General features: G+C 38.6%; 1 protein-coding gene across 10 annotated transcripts in view; it reads right to left on the bottom strand.

Annotated features, from left to right (window-relative positions):
• Positions 1 to 22,671, bottom strand: part of NUMB (NUMB, endocytic adaptor protein) — a 169,417-nt gene that overhangs the window by 48,035 nt on the left and 98,711 nt on the right. For all 10 annotated transcript variants that reach the window (XM_018053999.1, XM_018054004.1, XM_018054001.1 and 7 more), the window contains one exon: positions 12,341 to 12,481. In XM_018053999.1, coding sequence (XP_017909488.1) covers positions 12,341 to 12,466 — 126 coding nt within the window. In that variant the 5' untranslated portion in view covers positions 12,467 to 12,481. The remainder of the gene's footprint in view (positions 1 to 12,340; positions 12,482 to 22,671) is intronic.

Raw genomic sequence — 22,671 nt, 5'->3', positions numbered from 1 at the left:
GGCTGACATTGTTAGTTGCCTACATGACAGTCATCCTTTCAACTGGTTTCCCTGCAAGAAGAGCTTGCCTCCTTGGCACAGGCTGAAAATACCAAATAAATGTTTTCTTGACTTTCAACTATAGATTTGACTTGATTCCATCTTAGCCAATGGAAAGTAATGGGAAGTCTCCATGTATCTGTCTGTAAAGAGCCGTCCCATTCTGACACAAAATGCATTTGTTCCCTCGGTCTTTACCGTTTGATAATAATGAGTGAGGACATAATTCTGTTTATTAATAGTATTTTTTTTAAATTAGCAGATAGAATTGTAAGACAAGCTTTGAAACCTACTTTAATCACTAATATTATTACACTTTTATAGGCACTAGTATATTTAAAAACACATGGCAGAGATCAAACCAGCTGGAGCTTCATTTGACTGATGTCTGCTGCTAAGTCACTTCAGTCATGTCCAACTCTGTGCGACCCCATAGACGGCAGCCCACCAGGCTCCCCCGTCCCTGGGGCTCTCCAGGCAAGAACACTGGAGTGGGTTGCCATTTCCTTCTCCAATGCATGAAAGCGAAAAGTGAAAGTGAAGTCACTCAGTCATGTCCGACTCCTAGCGACCCGATGGATTGCAGCCCACCAGGCTCCTCTGTCCATGGAATTTGCCACGCAAGAGTACTGGAGTGTGGTGCCATCGCCTTCTCCGGACTGATGTCTAGTAACTGCAATTCTATTTCGAGTAATTGCATAGTCTGTATTGCTTGTTCTCTAGAATAGCTATGCCAGTCTTCAAAATTTAATTGTATAATCTCTCCACTCTTCTACAGATGCCTTCACTTCTTATTTCTTTGAGAAAATATATCTTTAGAATAGAATCTCATCAATTTCAGGCCACCAACACCATAAATTTAAGTGTACTTGCCCTGTTTTGCTACTATTAAAATAGAACCAGCATCCTTCCTCCACCCTAGAACTAATCCACTCTCTTCATGCTTCTTTGTGGAGATCTTTATGCTCATGTCTCTACCATTTTTAAAACAAAATTCAACACAAAATCAAGCCACTGGTGATTTACCCACTTGAAATCAGTAAACTTCACTTTATGCAAATTATATCTAATAAATCTGTTTTAACAAAATACACACACATAGTTTTTCAACTTCACACTCCTTTTGTTACTCTGCCTTTCTAGTCTCCTTTGAAGACAAATTTCCTGAAAAACAAAATTTAACTGCCTTACTGAGGTATAACTGACATACAACAAAATATACACATTTAAAGTATATAATCTGCTGAGTTTTTTAATCATATATATAACTGAGAAACCATCATCACAATCAGCCATTACCACCAAAAGTTTTCTTCTACCTCTTGCTATACTTCCCCCCCACTTGAACCCTTCTCCCATCACATAACCTTGTCTGACAAACTTCTGGGATTAGTAATGCCTAAATTTGTTATCTCCTTATTTTGCATCCGTCCACTCAACATAGATCCCATCCCCATGACTCCAATCTAAACCACCAAGACCTTCAAATATTTAATCTAATGAAGTTTCATTTCTTACTTGATTTCTTTATAGCATTTGACCACTTTTTTCTTCTTTGAAAATCTTGGTGTCTGAGACTACGTTATCCTGGTTTCTCGTCTCTCTGGCTACTCTTTCTTATTTTCCTTTGAAGACACTCGTTTATGCTGCCTGTCCTTTCTATATTTGTCCCAGGCTGCCCTCTTTTCTCACTCAGGCAATCTCAATGATACATGATTCTAATGATGATTTATATATAGCTATATATATTATTTGAGGATTCCATATTCGCAAACTCACCTACTCACTAAAATTTGTATCCTCAAAATCAAAGCTCATGGTGCTTTTGGTCAGTGGGGATCTGCATGTGCAACTCTCATATGTACCTCAAAAGGAACTCATCTCTACCCGCAAATATGTTCTCCTTCAGCAAACATGCCCACCACCCTACTAGCTGCCTACATGGGAAACGTTTCTTACCAATCATAGTTTAGAATTCATGGTTTCTAAGGCAAGCCCAGATATCATTTGTCCAGTTTGACTGAGAAAATGCATCTATCTCTAGGTTATAGGGGAAACATTTCAGGCTTTGATTCTCCCATTCTACCCTAGGTCACCTGCATGTAAGTGTGTGGGACAGGGTGGGACGGGATGGGTTGGAAGGAAGGCAGGTAAGGGAGGCACACACAGTAGAGGAGCTGAACATCTTGAAAGGATTTCAAAAGACCGTTTGGAAAAGACCAAACAAAAACACTAAATAAGCCGCCCTACCTGTGTAAGATATTGTGTGTGCATGTTAAGTTGCTTCAGTCATGTAAGACTCTCTGTGACCTGGCAGGCTCCTCTGTCCGTGGGATTTCCCAGGCAAGAATACTGGAGACGGTTGCCATATCATCCTCCAGGGGGTCTTCCCGACACAAGGACTGAACCCACGTCTCTTACACCTCCTGCACTGGCAGTCAGGTTATTTACCACTAGCGCCGCTTGGGAAGTCCTTCTAAGATATAAATTTTATATCTTCTGTGCTTACCTCTAAAATACATCCCAACCAGCAATTTCTTACCACAAATGAGAACTGCACAGAAAGATACTGAGCCTTACAAAGACAGAAATATAGAGCAATGGAACAAAATAGAAAGCCCAGAGAGAAATCCACACACCTATGGACACCTTATCTTCGATAAAAGAGGCCAAGAATATACAATGGATTAAAGACAGTCTCTTTAACAAGTGGTGCTGGGAAAAGTGGTCAACTACTTGTAAAAGAATGAAACTAGAACACTTTCTAATACCACACAAAAATAAACTCAAAATGGATTAAAGATCTAAACGTAAGACCAGAAACTATAAAACTCCTAGACGAGAACATAGGCAAAACACTCTCCAACATAAATTACAGCAGGATCCTCTATGACCCACCTCCCAGAATACTGGAAATAAAAGCAAAAATAAACAAATGGGATCTAATGAAACTTAAAAGCTTCTGCACAACAAAGGAAACTATAAGCAAGGTGAAAAGACAGCCTTCGGAATGGGAGAAAATAATAGCAAATGAAGCAACTGACAAACAACTCATCTCAAAAATATACAAGCAACTCCTGCAGCTCAATTCCAGAAAAATAAATGACCCAATCAAAAAACGGGCCAAAGAACTAAATAGACATTTCTCCAAAGAAGACATACAGATGGCTAACAAACACATGAAAAGATGCTCAACATCACTCATTATCAGAGAAATGCAAATCAAGACCACAGTGAGGTACCATTTCACACCAGTCAGAATGGCTGCAATCCGAAAGTCTACAAGCAATAAATGCTGGAGAGGGTGTGGAGAAAAGGGAACCCTCTTACACTGTTGGCAGGAATGCAAATTAGTACAGCCACTATGGAGAACAGTGTGGAGATTCATTAAAAAACTGGAAATAGAACTGCCTTATGACCCAGCAATCCCACTGCTGGGCATACACACCAAGGAAACTAGAATTGAAAGAGACATGTGTACCCCAATGTTCATTGCAGCACTGTTTATAATAGCCAGGACATGGAAGCAACCTAGATGTCCATCAGCAGATGAATGGATAAGAAAGCTGTGGTACATATACACAATGGAGTATTACTCAGCCATCAAAAAGAATACATTTGAATCAGTTCTAATGAGGTCAATGAAACTGGAGCCGATTATACAGAGTGAAGTAAGCCAGAAAGAAAAACACCAATACAGTATACTAACACATATATATGGAATTTAGACAGATGGTAATGATAACCCTGTATGCGAGACAGCAAAAGAAACACAGATGTATAGAACAGACTTTTGGACTCTGTGGGAGAGGGAGAGGGTGGGATGATTTGGGAGAATGGCATCGAAACATGTATACTATCACGTAAGAAACGAATCGCCAGTCTAGGTTCGATACAGGATGCTTGGGGCTGGTGCACTGGGATGACCCAGAGAGATGATATGGGGAGGGAGGGGTTCAGGATTGCGAACTCATGTATACCAGTGGCGGATTCATGTCAATGTATGGCAAAACCAACACAGTAATGTAAAGTAAAATAAATTGGAAAAAAAAAAAAGATACTGAGCCTTATTTATCTTACATAAAATACTTTAAAGCTATGTATTTTGTAGCCAATTAAAAGTGCTTCAATTAACTTTACTATAATTATTTTAACCTCTCAGAATCCTATGGATAAGGTTTAAAATATATATGTACTAATTATAAATATGATACATGTTCACGGTAAAAAAAAATACCACTAATTCCAAAGGACATATATTCAAAAGTGAACAAATCACCAATTCTTTACCACCAGAGGTCTGAATTACCTGTGTCTTCTTACAGATATTTCTTACATATATGTGAGGTGAAGTTGCTCAGTCGTGTCCGACTCTTTGCGACCCCGTGGACTTCTACTAGGACCCCTACTAGGCTTCTCTGCCATGGGATTCTCCAGGCAAGAATACTGGAGTGGACTGCCATTCCCTTCTCCAGGGGCTCTTCCCGACCCAGGGATCGAACCCGGGTCTCCCGCATTGGAGGCAGACGCTTTAACCTCTGAGCCACCAGGGAAGCCCTTCTATACATATTTTCTTTTCTTAAAATTATTTATTTTTGGCTGCACTGGGTTTCAGTTGCAGCACATGGGTTCTCTAGTTGTGGCAAGTGGGCTTAGTTACCCCATGGCACGTGGGATCCTTGTTACTCAACCCGTGATCCAATCCACATCCCCCGCATTGGAAGGTGGATTCTTAACCACTGGACCACCAGGAAGTTTTAATTTTTTTTTATTTAACTATAAAAAGAATCATTCCATATAAACTGTTCTGTACCTTGCCTTTATCACTTAATGATAGACAACAATATTCTGCATAAGCACATGCAGAGAACATTCTTTCAGTATTTCCTGTATCAACGATCACCACCTCTATCAGTCTGGGACAAGATACTAGGTATTCTCTTTAATACTACCCCTTTTCATTTCCTAGATGCAATCTGTCTCCAATTCCTACTGCCTCAATTATCTTTCAATTTATTTTTCAATTTACTTTTCTTTTCATCTCAGCAGTCACCACTCTAGTCCAGCCTACCATTATCTATCCTCTGGATTAGTAATCTTTCACCAGACTCTTCGTAACCACTATGTTATTGTTCAATGGCTCAGTCATGTCTGACTCTTTGTGACCCCCATGGACTGCAGAACGCCAGCCTTCCTTGTCCTTCACCATCTCCAAGAGTTTGCTTAAACTCATGTCCATTCATCAATTGGTGATGCCATCCAACCATCACATCCTCTGTCGTCCCCTTCCCCTCCTGTCTTCGGTCATCCCCAGCATCAGGGTCTTTTCCAATGAGTTGGCTCTTCGCATCAGGTGGCCAAAGTACTGGAGCTTCAGCTTCAGCATCAGTCTTTCCAGTAAATATTCAGGATTGATTTCCTTTACCACCATAGTTCAAAAACATCAATTCTTTGGCACACAGTCTTCTTTATGGTCCAACTCTCATATCCATATACTGCTGGAAAACCACAGTTTCCAGACTACCAGAAAAACCACAGCTTTGACTATAAGGACCTTTTGTCGGCAAAGTGATGTCTCTGTTTTTTAATACACTGTCTAGGTCTGTCATGGCGTTTCTTTCAAGGAACAAGCATCTTTTAATTTTTTTTAAATTCCATTACTCTAGAAGTCCCAAATCCTTAACATGGCCTACAAATCTTTGCCCTACTTCTTTCCTGGTTCATCTAAACTTCCGATACTATAGCTTTCCTTTAGTTCCTTGATATCATTCTTTCCTCCCACCACCAATGTCTATGTACATATACTCTTTGCACCTAATTCATTCCTACTAAACCTTTAGATATCAGGTCAAACTTTACTTTCTCAAGGAAGCCTTCCCTGATCCTATAGTCTGGGTCATGTTGTTTGTTACATGTTATTAGAGAACCAGATTCCCTTTTTAAAAAGCACTTATCTCAAACAAATGTGACCTAGTTAAACTAAAAAACTTCTGCACAGAAAAGAAAACCACAAATAACAACAAAAAAAGACAACCTACAGAATGGGAGAAAATATTTGCGAACAGAATGACCAACAAGGGGGCTAATCTCCAAAATATACAAATGGCTTGTACAGCTCAATATAAAAAATCAAACAACCCAATCAAAAAATGAGCAGATGACCTAAATAGACATTTCTCCAAAGAAGACATACAGATGTCCAACAGCCACATGAAAAGATGCTCAACATTGCTAGCTATTAGAGAAATGCAAATCAAAACTACAATGAAGTATTACATCAGACTGGTTAGACTCAATTCAGTTCAGTTCAGTTGCTCAGTTGTGTCTGACTCTTTCCAACCCCATGGACTGCAGCACACCAGGCTTCCCTGTCCATCACCAACTCCCAGAGCTTACTCAAACTCATGTCCATAGAGTGGGTGATACCATCCAACCATCTCATCCTCTATCATTCCCTTCTCCTCCTGCCTTCAATCTTTCCCAGCATCAAGGATCTTTTCCAATGAGTCAGTTCTTCGCATCAGGTGGCCAAAGTATTGGCATTTCAGCTTCACCATCAGTCTTCCCAATGAACATTCAGGACTGATTTCCTTTAGGATGGACTGCTTGGATCTCCTTGCAGTCCAAAGAACTCTCAAGAGTCTTTTCCAACACCACAGTTCAAAAGGATCAATTCTTTGGCACTCAACTTTCTTTACAGTCCAACTCTCACATCCACATATGACTACTGGAAAAACCATAGCTTTGACTAGATGGACCTTTGTTGGCAAAGTAATGACTGCTTTTTAACATGCTGTCTAGGTTGGTCATAGCTTTTCTTCCAAGGAGCAGGCATCTTTTAAAAATTTCATGGCTGCAGTCACCATCTGCAGTGATTTTGGAGACCCCAAAATAAAGTCTCTCATTGTTTCCCCATCTATTTGCCATGAAGTGATAGGATGCCATGATTTTTGTTTTCTGAATGTTGAGCTTTAAGCCAACTTTTTCACTCTCCTCTTTCACTTTCATCAAGAGGCTCTTTAGTTCTTCTTCACTTTATGCCATAAGGGTGGTATCATCTGCCTATGTGAGGTTATTGATATTTTTCCCGGCAATCTTGATTCCAGCATGTGCTTCATCCAGCCCTGCATTTTGCATGATGTATTCTGCATATAAGTTAAATGAACAGGGTGACAATATACATCCTTGATGTACTCCTTTTCTGATTTGGAACCAGTCTGTTGTTCCACATCCAGTTCTAACTGTTGCTTCTTGACTTGCATACAGATTTCTCAGGAGGCAGGTAAGGTGGTCTGATATTCCCATTGGTTGAAGAATTTTCCAGTTTGTTGTGATTCACACAAAGGCTTTGGCGTAATCAATAAAACATGTTTTTCTGGAACTCTCCTGCTTTTTCGATGATCCACTGGATGTTGGCAATTTGATCTCTGGTTCCTCTGCCTTTTCTAAATCTGGTTAATAGCCATGTCAAAAAGTCTACAAATAATAAATGCTGGAAAGGGCACCAAGAAAAAGGAGCCACCCTACACTGTTAGTGGGAATGTAAACTGGTGCAGCCATTATGGAGAACAGTATGGAGGTTTCTTAAAAAACTAGAATCAGAGCTACCACGTGATCCTGCAATTCCACTCCTAGGCATATATAAGGAGAAAACTATAATTCAAAAAGATACACACATCTTAATGTTCATAGCAGCACTATTTACAATAGCCAAGACATGGAAATAACCCAAGTGTCCATTGATAGATGAATGGATAAAGAAGATGTGATATACACACAATATGGAATATTACTCAGCCATAACTTAGCATTACCAAAGGGGAAAGGGGAGGGGGGGAAAGTGAGGAGTTTGGGATCAAAATATGTACACTACTACATATAAAATAGATAACAACAAGGACCTACTGTATATATAGCACAACGAACTATATTCAGCATCTTATAATAACCTATAATAGAATAGAATGTAAACAAAGAATGTATAGCTGAATTGCTTAGATGTACACTTGAAACCAACATAACACTGTGTATCAGCTATATTTAAAAAAAAGACTTTTTGAAAAGAGAAATAAAGTAAATAAAAAGCACTTATCTCAGTCTGTAATCATGTATTAGTAACACAGATATCAAATAAAAGTCTCTCCCCCATAAGGAGACTATAAACTCCACAGAGTGAGAACTATGTCTTACTTGCTTACCACTTAACATCCGTCTGGCACACAGCAGGAGTTCAAAAAATTTATAAATATGTGATGATAGATCTACCTCATTCTTTTTTTAAGTGTCAAAGAATTCCCCTCAACAGATGTCATAATTTCTTTATCTAGTCTCAGAATGATGTTGAACTGAGTTTCCAGATTTTTACTATTATAAACAAATTGCTAGAATGATCACTCACACCAGTATATATCTATAGATGTAATTCTCAAATGTAAAATTGCTAGTCAAATGAAAAGTACATTGAAACTTTTAACTGATATTTTCCAAATTGCCCTCCCATGAGGTTGCAAAGTATCCTCCAAGCAATCAGCAATGTGTAAGAGGACTGACTTCAACATATCAGGTTGGCCAAAAAGTTCATTTAGTTTTTTCTGTAAGACATTAAGGACCCCAATACTTAATACTTGATTTGTATAATCAAAATGAATCTACTGTTTGGCTGGGTGTGGGGCACTAGAGAAGAGTGTTAGATTTTATGTAAGAGAGGTGGGGTTGTTTGTTTTTTTAAATCTTAATATCACACTAACCACTTAAAATTAAACATTAAGTTTATTATTCCTATAAAAGCAGTTTCAGCAAGTAAATTGCATAGACAAAGCTAGGTGATTAGGAAAATGTTTCATCATTGAGACTGTGGAAAATTTGTGTATTTTAAGAGTCATGTATTAAGTTCCCAGAGATTCTCAAAATCACTTTTCCAATCATATTGACTATTTTCTTTCTGAGGCTTTAGTCCATGTTTCATGCATAGTACCAAGGCAGTAAAAAAGGAGAAAAATAACAGTAAAAATACTCACACATAAGAATATACAAAAAATAGAGAAAAATGCTAACACTTCAAATTAAAGTTTCTTCTTCAAGATATTAACATTTTGGTGTAGTTCCTTCTATTTTTTCCTCCTCACACATCTCATAGCATCAGTTCAGTTCAGGTCAGTCGCTCAGTCATGTCCGACTCTTTGCGACCCCTTAAGCTTCTTCTCACTAAACGGTGTAGCACGCTCATTTATTTCTTCTATGACCTTAAATACAGATGATTCTTCTTTAGTCTCAAGTAGCAGTAACAAAAAGCACCTACACGGCACCCCCTTCTCTAGATCTTCACTATGTTCTTAACCTTTAAAGCTTCCATTTTTTGATGTGACAAATGAAGGCATTAGTTTAAATGAACTCAATTAAAAGTTACAAGATTAAGGATACCACTACAATACTATAATTAGCCTCCAATTTAAAAAATAAATAAAAACATCTATTCAAATAGAAAAAAAAGATTAAGGATAAAATCTCTTTTGATTTAACTCTTCTGATTTAAGATTTTATAGAACATACCAGGCCTGTATTTAAGAAAGCAGATACCCACTTCCTTTGTTCCACCATCAGCAAGCATGTTCTGTTGAAAAAAACTTGATTCTTGCTAATTCAGAATTTTTAGGTATTTCAGGATTAGTATTTTCATCAGAAGTGGTCTTATTTGTAGTGATTTCAGATTATATACCAGAAATTCTTATTTAAATATAATGAGAAGGCTTCCAGTGCAAGATGGCAGAATAGAAGGACGTGTGCTCATCTTCTCCTGCGAGAGCACCAAAATTGCAACTAGCTGTTGAATAACCATCAACAGGAGGACACTGGAAAAAGATACTAAAAAACGATAATCTACACCCAAAGACAAAGAAGAAGCCACAGAAAGATGTTAGGAGGGGTACAATCACAATAAAATCAAATCCCACACCCTATGGGTGGGTGACCCACGGACTACAGAACAATAATTCCAAAGAAATTCTCCCACCACTGTGAAGGTTGTAAACCCCACTTAAGGCTTTACAGCCTGGGGAATCTGACAAGGGGACTGGGAATCCCCAGGTAACCTGGTCTTGAGGGCAACTGGATTTGATTATAGATTTCCTTGATTACAGGATTTATTTTTACAGTCAACAAAAACAAGATTGGAAGCTAACTGTGGCTCAAATCATGAACTCCTTCTTGCAAAATTCAGACTTATATTGAGGAAAGTAGGGAAAACCATTAGACCATTCAGGTATGACCTATAAATTCAAGGGACTAGATCTGATAGACAGACTGACTGAAGAACTATGGACTGAGGTTCATGACACTGTACAGAAGGCAGTGATCAAGACCATTCCCAAGAAAAAGAAATGCAAAAAGGCAAAATGGTTGTCCGAGAAGGCCTTACAAAGAGCTGAGAAAAGAAGAGAAGCTAAAGCCAATGGAGAAAAGCAAAGATATACCCATTTGAATGCAGTTCAAAAGAACAACTGACTGGTTCCAAATTGGGAAAGGAGTACGTCAAGGCTGTATATTGTCACCCTGCTTATTTAACTTATATGCAGAGTACATCATGAGAAATGCCGGGCTGGATGAAGCACAAGCTGAAATCAAGACTGCTGGGAGAAATATCAATAATCTCAGATACGCAGATGATACCACCATTATGGCAGAAGAGCCTCTTAATGAAAGTGAAAAAGGAGAGTGAAACAGCTGGCTTAAAACTCAACATTAAAAATACAAAGATCATGGCATCTGGTCCCATCACTTCATGACAAACAGATGAGGGAAACAATGGGAACAGTGAGAGACTTTAATCTTTTTGGACTCACAGAATCACTGAAGGTGGTGACTGTAACCATGAAATTAAGATGCTTACTCCTTGGAAGGAAAGTTATGACCAACCGAGACAGCATATTAAAAAGCAGAGACATTACTTTGTTGACACAGATCCATCTAGTCAAAGCTATGGTTTTTCCAGTTGTCATGTATGGATGTGAGAATTGGACTATAAAGAAAGCTAAGGGCCAAAGAATTGATGCTTTTGAACTATGGTGTTGGAAAAGACTCTTGAGAGTCCCTTGGACAGCAAGGAGATCCAACCAGTCCATCCTAAAGGAGATCAGTCCTGAGTGTTCATTGGAAGGACTGATGTTGAAGCTGAAACTCCAATATTTTGGCCACCTGTGCGAAGAGCTGACTCATTTGAAAAGATCCTGATGCTGGGAAAGATTGAGGGCAGGAGGAGAAGAGGATGGCAGAGGATGAGATGGTTGGATGGCATCACCGACTCAATGAGGTGAGTTTGAACAAGCTCCAGGAGTTGGTGATGGACAGGAAGGCCTGGCGTGCTGCAGTCTATGGGGTAGTAAAGGGTCGGACACGACTCAGCAACTGAACTGAACTGATTGTGAAAACTGATAACAAATCTTTTACTATTGTGATTATGTCACTATTACTCAATACCACTGTATCATGATTCGTCAAGAGAAAAATAACAATTCTGTATCACCAAAACTAGGATCTATTAGAGAAACCTTTTAAAATTACTTTTTAAAACCGAGATGCATATCAGAAGTATCTTGAAATTTTTTGAAAACTACAAATGCTCAGGTATTGCTTTTTTTCTCCAGAGCTTCAGATATGTTTCTAATGAGCAGACATGTTTAAAAACAACTGGACTATATGATGATCTTTTATCTAGTTTGTTTCACTTTTTCTATTTCATATTCAGTGCTCGCATTTCATTTAGTTTATGTTCTCCAATTTTTTCATCTCTTCTCGTTGATTGTTCTTTCCCAAGCTTTTATCAAGAGTAGCAGAAAAGCTTTTGTATACATATATATAAATATGTATAATATATATATTTTAGAAAACTTACGAATTTTTGCCTAACTAAAAAATTATGACATTTTTGATTCCACTTGTTTGACTTAGTATAAACAGAATGCTAGATTTCTAATAAAGAAATAGATATGCAACAAGCAACAAAGGTTTACTGTATATCATAGGGAACTATAGTCAGTATCTTGTAGTAACTTATGGTGGAAAATAGTTTCAAAAATATATGTGTATTTGTATAACTGAACCACCTTGCTGTGCACCTGAAACAATGCAAGTCAATAAAACATATATATTTAAAAATAAATAAACAAACGGAGAAAAATCATTAATTATAATCTATTTTTCTTCTTACTAATTCTGTCATTGAAGCAGAATATAAAGAGATTAGCTTTTGAAGTGTTTTCTTCTAACTGTCCTAATTAATGGAATTTATAGAAACGTGAGGTCTTACCTTGACTGGGAAGCTACATTTTCCAGTACGAACTCCTTCTTCATCTGTCTGCCACTGATGTGGACGACTGGCCTCTGGAACATAAACATCTTTCTTTCTCCTAAAACTTTGCCGTAGTTTATTCATTTTAATTTTTACAAGCTGTAAAAGAAATATGAAAAGGAAGTTACTATCTTCTCACACGAGTCTGGATGAACTCTGGGAGTTGGTGATGGACAGGGAGGTCTGGTGTGCTGGGATTCATGGGGTCACAGAGTCGGACATGACTGAGCAACTGAACTGAACTGAACCTTCTCACACATTTAAAGTTCACATTACAATATTAATAAAAAAACTATTATCTCAAATCAAAGGTTTTGTTTTAGGGGGAAATGAGCAATTAACATACTTCCTTTTAGAGTAACCCTAAGTTCAAACAAACAAATCATTTCACTTTTTGCAAAGACAATTATAGTACTAGTTCTAGGAAAACAACAATAACGTCTTGTAGGATCTGGAGTTGTTATTCTAAGAACTTTCAAGCACTGTAATTGTAATAAACCAATGAATATTCCTACTAATCTACCTCTCAAATCCATTTTAACTACCGAATAAGGAAATTTGTACATGGAGGCCAAATTATAAACTGCTAACAATTTCTGAAAATATTCTGAAAACTTTGATCCTTATCAGGAAAAAATCATTCTGAAACACTGACATCTGGGAATTTTTTTGGTTTAAACTACAGTGTTTTTGTTTTGTTACTGGAAGAGGCACTTCTCTCATGCTTTCAAAGGTACAGAAGAAATCACAAAACTACAGAGAAGGAAGACTTATCTAATAAGAAACAAAGGCACATTTAAGAGTCAATGAATAAACATAATGAATGTATCCCTTTATAGAGCAAATCTCAAAATCTGAAACCAATACCTTCAGTTTTCTGTTTCATTCTTTCCGTAAGGGATTTAAGCACCTCAACCAGCCTAAAAGGAGACCTAACTTGAGAAAATGATGTGACAAAGCTATATAGAGGAAACGTCTCTGCCAGGAATGTTAAACAACAAGGGAGGGAACATTAACTCCCACAGAACACCGTGAAAGACTTGAAAATCAAGGCCTGCATTCAGAGGAAAATCATTTTGTATTTTAAAGTGCATAATGCCACAGCAGAACTATTACCAAATTAGCTAATTCACACAGAGAGGCTAATCTTACCACACATTTTCTTAAAAGGTAAAAATTCGGAGAGATGAATGATAAAATCTCTGGATTTTCTAAAAATGAATTTATTATTTCTCAATTCAAAGTTGATTTATAGAGTAGGTAAAGTGAAAGTGAAAGTGAAGTCGCTCAGTCATGTCCAACTCTTTGTGACCCCATGGCCTATAGCCTACCAGGCTTCTCCGTCCATGGGATTCTCCAGGCAAGAATACTGGAATGGGTTACCATCTCCTTCTCCAGGGGATCTTCCCGACCCAGGGATCGAACCCGGGTCTGCCGCATTGGAGGCAGACGCTTTAACCTCTGAGCCACCATGGAAGCCCTGAGTAGGTTAGGTGGATATTAAATAATCAAAGGACTGGATGGACAAAAGGTAATCCATTCCTTTGCTTTTAAGTAGATCTCTTATTCCTAAACTACTTTAAATGAGAGTCTATCTTAATCTAATAGACTTCCAAAAAGAATTCCTTAACCTTCCTTGATAATATATACTTTGATATCACATTTCAAGAATATATACAAATACAAATATAAGAAAATAAAAAACATCCACATCTTTGCTCAAGGTGGCACTCCAAGAATCTTGAGACAAAAGTCTGTATGATGCCTTTCTTTTTCTTTCTCTTAGCAAAAAAAGACTATACACTTACCCAGCTGGCCAAGTCAAACAGCTAAAAGTCACCTCTACTTTTATTCTTTCTCTGACCATTAACTATGGATTTTATTTACTTAGTATATCCTGAATTAATTTCCCCACCCACCACGTAAGTTCTACTATCCTCATTTTTGCTTATATCATTGCAAAAGCTTAATAACTTAATAGTCTCTCTGCTTCCAAGAGAGGTCTACTCCGATCTGTTCTCCTAATGCCAGAGCACTTTCTAAAACACAAATCTGACCATTAATTACTCTGCTTAAAATCCTTCAATAGCTTCACATCACTTTTAAGGTAAAGTCCAAATTCCCAAGCATGGTGCAGTCTTTTTTCATCTGGCTTCACCCACCAGCTCCATTCACATGCTAAGCTCCAGGCATACTCAACTACCCAAACTACTTTAAACAAGGCAGGCTATGTTTCAGAGCCTCTGTACATGCTCCTTCCTCTGCTTAGAAAGACCTTTCTCTATTTGCTTCTGGTTCAAGTTTACTCATTTTCAAAGAGTCAGCTCAGTCTTCATAGAAGCTAGCTTTTTTTCTGAAAAGCCCCTATCTGGTCTGGGTCCTTTCATTTCATATGAGTCCCATGAATACCCTCTGCTTACCTCTATAACTGTACTCCTCAAACCTTATAGCAATTTTCTATTTCCGTTATGGAAGGTAGTATCTTGTTTCTTTACACTTACTTGTTTAAATAGTATCCTTGCATCCTAATACAGTGCCTGTCATATATACAGCACACTATAAAGTTGAAGAAATGAAAGATACAATAGATCCCATCCTATTAGATGGTATTTACAAGGTAGGATAAATGTAGACAGTAAGACCAGAGAATCATCGATGTTGGAAGAGACTGCATTTAATAGTAGGCCAACCTCCCACTGACAAAGGAACTACTTGGACAACTTCCCTGAAAGGAAGACATCCAGTGAAATGAAGTGAAAGTCACTCAGTCATGTTCGACTCTTTGTGAGACCATGGACTATACATTCCATGGAATTCTCCAGGCCAGAATACTGGAGTGGGTAATCCTTCCCTTCTCCAGGAGATCTTCCCAACCCAGGAACTGAACCCAGGTCTCCCACATTGCAAGCAGATTCTTTACCAGCTGAGCCACAAGGGAAGCCCAAGAATACTGGAGTGGGTAGCCTATTCCTTCTCCAGCGCATCTTCCCAAGCCAGGAATCGGACCAGGGTCTCCTGCACTGCAGGTACATTCTCTACCAACTAAGCTATCAGGGAAGCCCTGATATCCAACCTCTGTCTAAATAGCACCAGTACAAATTTATTTCCTCTTTGTTGTTGTACCATTCTACTGACCAATAAAGATAACAGACTGGAAGTATCATCTGATTTGAGGGTCTAAATATCATGTCACTTTCAGTATTAATATGGCTTGACATCAGTGTTTCTACAAAAAGAATTATATATCAGTGATTTTTGAACTACCCTTTAGGTGGCTCTAGAATTTCCACAGAGGAGTCTCTGGTACCAAACGTGTTTGGAAGGAAAGAGGAGGAGGTTAGAAGACTGATATAACTCTCAGGAGGGCTTTCAATCCCTGTCACAGGTTCAGACAAGCTTCTCTTTCTCTGACTTACATGTTGGGGCTCCATGTTAAAGCTTAAGGAAAGAGTTTCAGAGCTGGAAATTTTTTGAAAATCAGTGATATATCTGTAACTGTTCTTAAATGAACTTGGTAAAAAGAAAATACATAATCATAATATCTTACTTGCTACTTCTTAATGTGTAACTACCACTGGCCTACAAAATAATCTAGCAATTAAGATAATAATTAATACAAGGGAGAAACCAAACATTCTATTTTCAGGTAATCTATGTATAATGATTTTGCTTACCAAAAAAAAAAAGAAAATGTTAATTCAAAGTAATGTTTACTACTGGTTCTCAATAAGGTTAAACTTGACTCCCAAATAAAGAAAATCATACCCCCTGTGGAAGTCCTGGTTGAATATAGGTAAAGAATATATATTTCTAAGTATAAAACCTGAGAACAAACTTATTTTGTCCTACAAACTAAATTTTTAAAAAAATGATATCCCCATTCTGCTAGATTTTCAGAGGTTACTGCGTACACTTAACTGCCCACATCAGGAAATCCTCTGGTTTATCCTCCTCCTCTCTGTTTCTACCGATGCCTTTGAGGGCTTCCTCTACTTTCTCCCACCCACTGTAGATATTCCTCAAATATTAATCCTCCATTGGTGTTCTCTTTGCATTATCACTCCTGGAGAAATAATCAACACAAACTATTACCCCAATTAGGAGCATTTCCTAATTGTACTCTTAACTCTTCTTCTCTTAAATTTCTGTATTTGGGTGCACTGATACTGCCTCAGTCTCATTAATTTAAAGTTAAATCATCACCTCTTATCTCCTATTCCTCTGGTCTTCCTCCTCTGACCCAGTTTGTTTGGGTTAGTAAAAACTGAAAACTTATCATGTGCTGGGCCCTGTTATGAATGCTAGTGGATACAGAAATTAATAAGACAACCGGCCTTTAGATGGCTCTCTCCCTTTATAAAAGGTTCATTTCTGCACAACATGGAGAATGAAATAATAGCACTATATACAGTATCACCTAGAAGCAGTCTAGGTTCAGGAAACATTTCCTATAGGAGACAATGCCTGAGTTAAGTTTTAAAACAACAGAAAACAGTGACATACTGTGGGAAGTAGGAGGGAAAAGATTATTTCAGGTAGAGGCAACAACATCAACAAAACATAGATTCAGGAAATCTATGAATTAACTGAGTCAACATGATATAATTGTGCTTCAGGAAAGCATTCTGCCTAAGATGATAAGACTGTAAGCCAAGAATTAGCTACACTTTGTCAGGAAAGTTTAACAAACTAATGTATCTGGGCAAACAATTTGTGCATCAGGGCAAACAGTTCTCCTCACATGATAACAGACTGCTCTTCTTGCTATGTCCATTAATTTTAAATATTGTGTCATAAACTTTGCCCATCTGAACTAGTTCCCCACCTTGAAGGACCTGCCTTAAACCATCTGAGTCCAGATCTCAAAACCCCAGAAATAACCTTTCTAACTTCTCCTAACTACCAAGACTCTATCATAGTGGTGCTCTCCCTTGCTGCAGTAAGTTTAATAATCTCAGTTTTGGTTGATCAACAGAATTCTCTTTGTGGAGAAAGTCAAGAGCAGGAATTAATTATAAAAGGTGGGGAAGAGAAAGAAATCAAAATATGACTCCTAAGTTTTAGGCCTCAGTAAGCTGGATAGAAGAATACAGCGAACCGAATGGTTGAATTTGAGAGGTCTATTTATCAGGCTGCCAGGTGGAGATGTATATAAGCCTGAAGATCAGGGAAAAGACCAGGGCAACCATAAGCAGTTGGATAGGTGAAACTTTTCTTGTGATGATCTCATTATTTTCCTAATTTTATCTAATAGGTGTTAGTATATAATAAACAGAATTAAACCTAGCACACTCAAATGTGAATAGAGAAATACACACCATATAACTGGCCAGTATGACTTGATATAGCCATACCAGTGATAAGTTTTTGCAATGCTTATATTCTAGATAGTAAACATTCACTGTGCTGAGTCCCTTGCTTAGGATCCATTCCGTGACCTTCCACAACCCAACAACTGGTTTAACAAAGTAGTAAGGCCAGTGATCAGTGCAAAGAAACAAGGGAAAACAATAGAATGGGAAAGACTAGAGATCTCTTCAAGAAAATCAGAGATACCATGGGAACATTTCATGCAAAGATGGGCATGATAAAGGACAGAAATGGTATGGACCTAACAGAAGCAGAAGATACTAAGAAGTGGCAAGAATACACAGAGAACTGTACAAAAAAGATCTTCACGACCCAGATAATCATGATGGCATGATCAGCCACCTAGAGCCAGACATCCTGGAGTACAAAGTCATGAGGGCCCTAGGAAGCATGACTGCCAACAAAGCTAGGGGAGGTGATGGAATTCCAATTGAGCTATTTCAAATCCTAAAAGATGATGCTATGAAAGTGCTGCACTCAATATGCCAGCAAATTTGGAAAACTCAGCAGTGGCCACAGGACTGGAAAAGGTCAGTTTTCATTCCAATGCCAAAGAATGCTCAAACTACTGCGCAATTGTACTCATCTCACATGTTAGTAAAGTAATGCTCAAAATTCTCCACATCAGTTTTCAACAGTACCTGAACCGAGAATTTCCAGATGTTTAAGCTGGTTTTAGAAAAGGCAGAGGAACCAGAGATCAAATTGCCAACATCCGCTGGATCATGGAAAAAGCAAGAGAGTTCCAGAAAAACCTATTTCTGCCTTATTGACTATGTCAAAGCCTTTGTGTGGATCACAACAAAATGTGGAAAATTCGTAAAGAGATGGGAATACCAGACCACCTGACCTGCCTCTTGAGAAATATGTATGCAGGTCAGGAAGCAACAGTTAGAACTGGACATGAAACAACAGACTGGTTCCAAATAGGAAATGGAATACGTCAAGGCTTTATTGTCACCCTGCTTATTTAACTTATATGCGGCGTACATCATGAGAAATGCTGGGCTGGAGGAAGCACAAGCTGGAATCAAGACTGCCGGGAGAAATAGCAATAACCTCAGATACGCAGATGACACCACCCTTACGGCAGAAAGTGAAGAGGAACTTCACTTGAAAGTGAAAGAGGAGAGTGAAAAAGTTGGCTTAAAGCTCAACATTCAGAAAACAAAGATTATGGCATCCGGTCCCAACACTTGATGGCAAATAGATGGATAAAGAGTGGAAACAGTAGCAGACTTAATTTTTGGGGGGCTCCAAAATCACTGCAGATGGTGATTGCAGCCATGAAATCAAAAGACTCTTGCTCCCTGGAAGAAAAGTTATGATCAACCGAGACAGCATATTAAAATGCAGAGACATTACTTTGCCAACAAAGGTCCGTCTAGTCAAGGCTATGGTTTTTTTCAGCAGTCTTATATGGATGTGAGAGTTGGACTGTGAAGAAAGCTGAGTGCCAAAGAATTGATGCTTTTGAACTGTGGTGCTGGAGAAGACTCAGGAGAGTCCCTTGGACTGCAAGGAGATCCAACTAGTCAATCCTAAAGGAAATCAGTCCTGAATATTCACTGGAAGGACTGATGCTGAAGCTGAAACTCCAATACTTTGGGTACCTGATGCGAAAAGACCCTGATGCTGGGAAAGATTGAAGGCAGGAAGAGAAGGGGAAGACAGAGGATGAGATGGTTGGATGGCATCACCGACTCAATGGAGATGAGTTTGAGTAAACTCTGGGAGTCGGTGATGGAGAGGGAGGCCTGGCGTGCTGCAGTCCATGGGGTCAGAAAGAGTTGGACACAACTCAGCAACTGAACTGAACTGAAGGCTAGAGAACATTCTGATTGGTCAGTAACAATGCAAGTCAGATTCCAAAAGTTCCATCTCTCTGGCACAGCTGTTGGCTTCCTCCAGGGTCCCCAGAGGGTTGATCTGCCTTCATGCGCCTCTGCCTGGTCCTAGATAGGCACAGGAAGGATGGTATAACCATACTCACCAGCCCTCTACCCTGTCCACCAGGGTCCTGCAGGCTGGCTCCATTGCCACAATGTTCCCCCAGTGAGATCTGGAATAGACTTGTTAGGGGAAACAGCATCTTTATCAGTGACACTAGCTGCCCCAGTAGTCAAAGAGACTAACTAGCTCATTAGACTGGATAAAAAAGCAAGACCCAACAATATGTTGCCTGTAATAAACGTACTTAAAATATAAAGACACAAACAGGTAAAAAGTATAATGACAGAAAACAATATACCATATTAATACAAATCAAAAGAAAGTTGGAGTGGCTATATACTCCCATCACAATAATTAACAGAATAAGTAGGAAGAAAATAAAAAAGGAGATGTACAGCAAGACTTGAGCAACAGTATCAATCAACAAGACCTGATTAACATTTATAGAACATTCTACCCAATGACAACAGAGTACACATTCTTCCCAAGTGCATATGGAACATTTACCAATATAGACCATATTCTGGGCCATAGAACAAGTCTCAAATTTAGAAGGTTTCAAGTCATGCAAAGTATGATCTCTGACCACAAAGGAATTAAATCACCAAATATTTGGAAACCAGATAATGCATTTCAAAATAGCCCATGGGTCAAAGTAGAAATCAAAAAGGAATTCAGAAAGTATTTTGAACTGAATGAAAACATATCAAAATTTATGGGATGTCACAAAAGCAGAACTTAGAAACTGACAGCACTAAACCAGTGGTTCTCAACCAGGCATGGGGAGGAATCCTGTGCATCTGGCAATACCTAGAGAAGACATTTTTGGTTGTCACTAGAGGAGATGCTACTGGCATCTCATGCATAGTGGCCAGAGATACTGCTAAGCATCCTATAACACATAGGCAAGCCCCTGAAAAGAAAGAATTGTCCAGCTTAGAACGCCAATAGTGCACTATTGAGAGACCCTGCACTAAACATCTATATTAGAAAATAAGAAAGGTCTTAACTTAAAACAATGACCTTAGCTTCTACCTATAGAAACTAAAGGACAAACAAACAAAGCAAGCAGAGAAAAAGGAAACAGCAGGAATCAAAGCAGAAAGCAGTCAAGTAGGAAAATATAAATATAGAAAAAAGGAAACTAAAAGCTAGCTCTTGGAGAAGATTGAAGAAAAACTGATAAATCTATAGCCAGACTATTCGGGGGAAAAAAATGATACAAATTACCAATGTCAAGAATGAGAGGATTTCTCTGATAGTCCAGTGGTTAAGAATCCTCCTGCCAATGCAGAGGACGGAAGTTCAATCCATGATCCTGGAAGATTCCACATGCTGAGCGGCAACTAAAACTGGGTGCCTTATCTACAGAGCCCATGAACTCTAGCCCCATGCTCTGTAACACCACTGCAGTGAGAAGCCCATGTGCCACAACTAGAGAGGAGCCCCCACTCGATGCAACTAGACAAAGCCCAAGGGCAGCAATGAAGACTCAGTGCAGCCAAAAATAAAAATAAAAAGAATGACAGAGGTGTTATCTCTATAAGAGTCTATAGATATTCAAAATAATAAGGGCATATTATGAACAAGTTTATGGCAATAAATTCAACTCAGATGAAATGGAAAAAGTCCTTTCAAGGTACAAACTTTCATAGCTTATTCAAGAAGAAATAGATAACCCTTTGAAGCTGCAAGAAGAAATAGATAACCCTTTGAAGCTGCAACTCCAATACTTTAGCCACCTGATGCGAAGAACTGACTCATGTGAAATGACCCTGATGCTGGGAAAGACTGAGGGCAGGAGGAGAAGGGGATGACAGAGGATGAGATAGTTGGATGGCATCACTGACTCAATGGACATGGGTCTGGGTGGACTCCGGGTGTTGGTGATGGACAGGGAGGCCTGGCGTGCTGTGGTTCAGGGGGTCGCAAAGAGTCGCACACAACTGAGGGACTGAACTGAACTGAACAGTCCTATGGGCTTCTCTGGTAGCTCAGCTAGTAAAGAATCTGCCTGCAATGCAGGAGACCCTGGTTCAATTCCTGGGTCAGGAAGATCCTCTGGAGAAGAGATGGGCTACCCACTTCAGTATTCCTGGGCTTTCCTGGTGGCTCAGTTGGTAAAGAATTTGCCGGCAATGTAGGAGACCTGGGTTTGATCCCTGGGTTGGGAAGATCCCCTAGAGGAGGGCACGGCAACCCACTCCAGTATTCTTGCTTGGAGAATCCCCATGGACAAAGGAGCGTGGCAGGCTCCAGTTCATGGGGTTGCAAAGAGTCGGACACGACTGAACGACTAAGGACAGCACAGCACAATAGTTCTATATCTATTAATGAAATTCAATTTATAGTTTAAAATCGTTCCACAAATACAACTCCTGGAATAAACGGATTCACTGGTGAATTCTGCCTAACATTTAAGGAAGAAATCATAACAATTCTACAAACTCTTCCCAAAAAACTGAAGAGGAGGGAACATTTCCTAAAGCATTCTATCAGGCTAATATTACCTGATAGACATTATTTAAACCAAAGACACTATTTATGGTTTTTAAATAGATAGACCAATATCTCTCATGAACATACATACATAAATTCTAAGCAAAAATTTTGCAAATCAAACCAAACAATTTATTAAAAATATATCATGATCATATGGAGCTTTTCTAATAAATGCAGGGTTAGCTAACATTTTAAAATGAATCATTAAGTCACCTTATTAGTAAACTAAAAATGTCCCTGTCAATATGTAAGTTTATAGCTTCATGACGAACTGTACTTCTCCTTCTTTGAATTCATGAACAGATTACATACTGAACTCAGTTTTTTTTTTAATGGGTTAAAACTCAACTAATTATAAACATATATTTCTTCTTTCTCTATCTCCCATAAAGAGCTCGTATCTAGTCCTGACTTCTTTGTGAATTCTAGTCTTCTATTTCCAACTCCAATTCAAATATCTCCAA

This window comes from Capra hircus, chromosome 10, assembly GCF_001704415.2.
Source record: "Capra hircus breed San Clemente chromosome 10, ASM170441v1, whole genome shotgun sequence".
NCBI classification, from domain to species: Eukaryota; Metazoa; Chordata; class Mammalia; order Artiodactyla; family Bovidae; genus Capra; species Capra hircus.
The sequence above is the reverse complement of the archived record's forward strand: the minus strand, read 5'-3'. Positions and strand labels throughout refer to the sequence as shown.